General features: G+C 35.1%; 1 protein-coding gene across 1 annotated transcript; it reads right to left on the bottom strand.

Moving 5' to 3' along the window:
- Positions 1 to 219: 219 nt before the first annotated feature.
- LOC149512660 (uncharacterized) lies at positions 220 to 666 on the bottom strand. Its single transcript, XM_089751477.1, has one exon. The coding sequence runs from the start codon at positions 664 to 666 to the stop codon at positions 220 to 222; it is 447 nt and encodes a 148-aa protein (XP_089607603.1).
- Between the last annotated feature and the right edge of the window lie 2,972 nt (positions 667 to 3,638).

The raw sequence follows: 3,638 nt of genomic DNA, 5'->3' as shown, positions 1-3,638 counted from the left end.
TTAAGCCGCCTTGACAAGTTTTTAACTTAAATGACCCCTTTTGACTCAAACCGCCTTTTTCAGGTTTTCAATCTAAATCACTTCCTTTCTTCTTTTTTTTTAAGCAAAATATTTCTTGATAATGTCTGAATTTACAGGATTTGGTAATTCATATCCATCTATTTTTGTAAGGATCAGAGCTCCATAAAAAAAAACCTTTTTTACCACATATGGACCTTTCTAATTAGGTGTCCATTTTCTTCTATTATCATGCTGATATGGCAAAATCTTTTTCAAAACCAATTCACCCTCATGAAAACATCGAGATAGTATCCTTTTATCATGTGCTCGCATGATTCTCCTTTGATACATTTGTCCATAATTGAGTGCTAAGAGCCTTTTCTCTTCAATAAGATTCAGTTGCTCGAAACGATCCTGAACCCATTCTGCCTCATCCAAATTTGTCTCCATCAACACCCTCAGAGAAGGAATTTCCATTTCAATCGACAGTACAACTTTCATCCCATACACTAGTGAAAACGTGATAGCCCCTGTGGAGGTTTGGATTGATGTTTTATAGGCAAGCAAAGCAAAAGATAACTTTTCATACCAATCCTTATATCTGTCAGTCATTTTTCCCAATATTCTCTTGATGTTCTTATTCGCAGCTTCCACTACACCATTCATTTTTGGGTGATATGGTGCTAAATGATGATGCTTGATCTTGAACTATGCACATAATTTTTTCATCATTTTATTGTTTAAATTGCTAGCATTATCTGAGATAATCCTTTTAGAGAGACCATACCGACATATTATCTCTTTTTTTATAAATCTGCACACCACTGATCGCGTAATACTAGCATACGAAGCTACTTCCACCCATTTTATAAAATAATCGATTACCACAAAGATAAATCGATGCTCATTTGAAGCTTTTGGGGTTATGGGTCCGATCACATCCATTCTCCACATGGAGAAAGGTCATGGTGGTGCCAAGACATGTAGCGAACTGAAGAGGAATGAATTTTATCTGCATAAATTTGACATTTGTGACACTTCTTAGCATAATTGATGCAATCATTTTTCATTGTAGACCAGTAGTAACTAGCTCTCATAATCTGTTTAACCATCATATGCCCATTAGCATATGTTTCACAAATTCTTTCGTGTACTTCTTCAAGTATCCTTCTTGCTTCCACAACATCGACGCACTTTAGCAAAATTTGATCTCGACTCTTTTTATACAGAATTTCTCCATCAAGCACAAAACCTGCTGCTAATCTTTGAATGATTCTCTTATCATTTTTTGAAGCCTGCTTTGGGTAGTTTTGACACTTGATATATTGTACAATGTCATAATACCATGGTTGTCATCTACCTCTTCTTCCACATTTGAACAGTGGATTGGTAAAATTTTCATTTGTACTCTAATGGGCTGAATTCTCGTACTATTATTTAACTTTAACATTACTGCTAAAGTAGCCAAGGCGTCAGCAATCTAGTTTTCTTCTTGGGGAACATGCTGAAATTGGATCTCTTTAAAATGTTTCATCAAGCTAGTTATGTGCTTTTGATATAATATTAATTTTAGGTCCCTGGTCTCCCATTCACCTTTTAGTTGATAAGTTACTAAAGCTGAATCCCCATATACTTCTAGTGTTTCAATTTTCTTTTCAACGGCCATCTGTAACCCCATGACGCATGCTTCATATTCAACAACATTATTTGTGTAGTTGAAATCTAACCTTGCGGTATAGGGGTAGTAATTCTCTTTTGGAGATATTAGTACTGCTCCAATGCGATGCCCCATAATATTGGATGCCCCGTCAAAAAATATTTTTCATACTTCTTTTACAGGCTTTTTATCTTCATCCTGCAAGATTGCCATCAAATCTTCATCTGAAAACTCAAACTTCATAGGTTCATAATCTTCTGTAGTTCGATCGATAAGAAAATCAATAATTGCACTCTTTTTTATGGATTTTTGTGTCACATATACAATATAATATTTTGAGAGCATGACCTGCCATCTTGCTAGCCTGTCTAATAAAGATGATTTTTCAAAAATGTACTTGAAGGGATCCAATTTTGATATTAGCCACATCGTATGGTAGAGCATGTATTACCTGAGTCTACGAGTAGTCCAAGCCAAGGTATAATTTTTTATTTAGGGGTACTTGGCCTCGTACTCTATAAACTTTTTACTCAAATAATATATAGCATGCTCTTTCTGGCCAGTTTTATCTCTTTGCCCCAATACACATCCCATCGATTTTTCTTGAATCGTTACATATAAAATCAATGGTCTTCCTGAAACTGGTAGAACCAACACTGATGGGCTTATCAAATACTCTTTAATATTTTCAAATGCATTTTGGCATTTTTCATCCCATTCACCAGGATTATTTTTGTTAAGTAACTTGAAGATTGGATCACATTTCGAGGTAAGCTGGGATATGAAATGAGAAATATAATTCAATCACCCCAAAAAGCCTCTTACCTCCTTTTGTGTGCTTGGTGCTGACAATTCTTGAATGACTCAAATTTTATCAGGGTCTACTTCTATACCTCTTTTACTGACTATAAACCCTAACAATTTTTTAGATTTAACACCAAAGGTGCATTTGGCTGATTCAGCTTGAGCTGGTATCTCCGTAATCTTTCAAAAAGCTTTCTGAGATTAACATCATGATCTTTCCCTTTCTGAGACTTAGCTATCATATCATCAATATATACCTCTATCTCTTTATGTATCATATCATGAAAGAGAGTGACCATCGCCCTTTGATATGTGGCACCAGCATTCTTTAGCCCAAAAGGCATAACTTTATAGCAAAACATGCCCCATATTATCATAAATGTAGTTTTCTCTATATCTTCACGAGCCATTTTGATTTGATTGTAGCCAGAGAACCCATCCATGAATGAAAAAGTAGAGTGCTTAGCAGTGTTATTCACAAGGGTATCAATATGTGGCAATGGAAAAGTATCATTTGGGCTAACCCTATTTAAATCTCGATAGTCCACATACATTCTAACTTTTCTATCTTTTTTGAGAACTGGAGCTATATTGGCTACCCATTCAGGGCACTTGGCTACTTCTAAGAAACTAGTGTCAAATTATTTTTTTACTTCTTCTTTTATCTTCAGTAATATTTTTGGCTTCATGCGTTTCAACTTCTGCTGTACTGGTCGACATTCTAGTTTTAAAGGCAACCTATGCTGAACTATCTCTGTGCTAAGTCTTGGCATATCCTGGTAAGACTATGCAAATACATCCATGTACTCTCGCAGCAGATTCACCAACTTTTGCTTCTCAATCTTTGATAGTGAAGTATCGATCCTGACTTCTTTCTTATTGTCATAATCTCTCAAATTTAATGGGTCAGTTGATTCCTGGTAGGGTTCTATAATTTTCTTCTCTTGTTCCATCCATTTCAACAGATCATGAGGTAAATCATAGTCTTCTAAATCAACATCGTTATCAAGCTCGCTAATGTGAGTCAAATTTTCAAAATCAAACCCAATGTTATTGCCTTGGTCATCCATAATGTTCATTATTAGAAAACCTGAAAATGGGTGTAATCACAAAGAAATATATATTGATCTTGGCAAGGGCAAAGAGAATGGTAATGAAAGAAAAGAAAAATGAAAAA

The sequence above is a fragment of the Durio zibethinus genome, chromosome 22 (genome assembly GCF_047325235.1).
Source record: "Durio zibethinus cultivar Kanyao isolate XHJ-2024 chromosome 22, ASM4732523v1, whole genome shotgun sequence".
NCBI classification, from domain to species: Eukaryota; Viridiplantae; Streptophyta; class Magnoliopsida; order Malvales; family Malvaceae; genus Durio; species Durio zibethinus.
The sequence above is the reverse complement of the archived record's forward strand: the minus strand, read 5'-3'. Positions and strand labels throughout refer to the sequence as shown.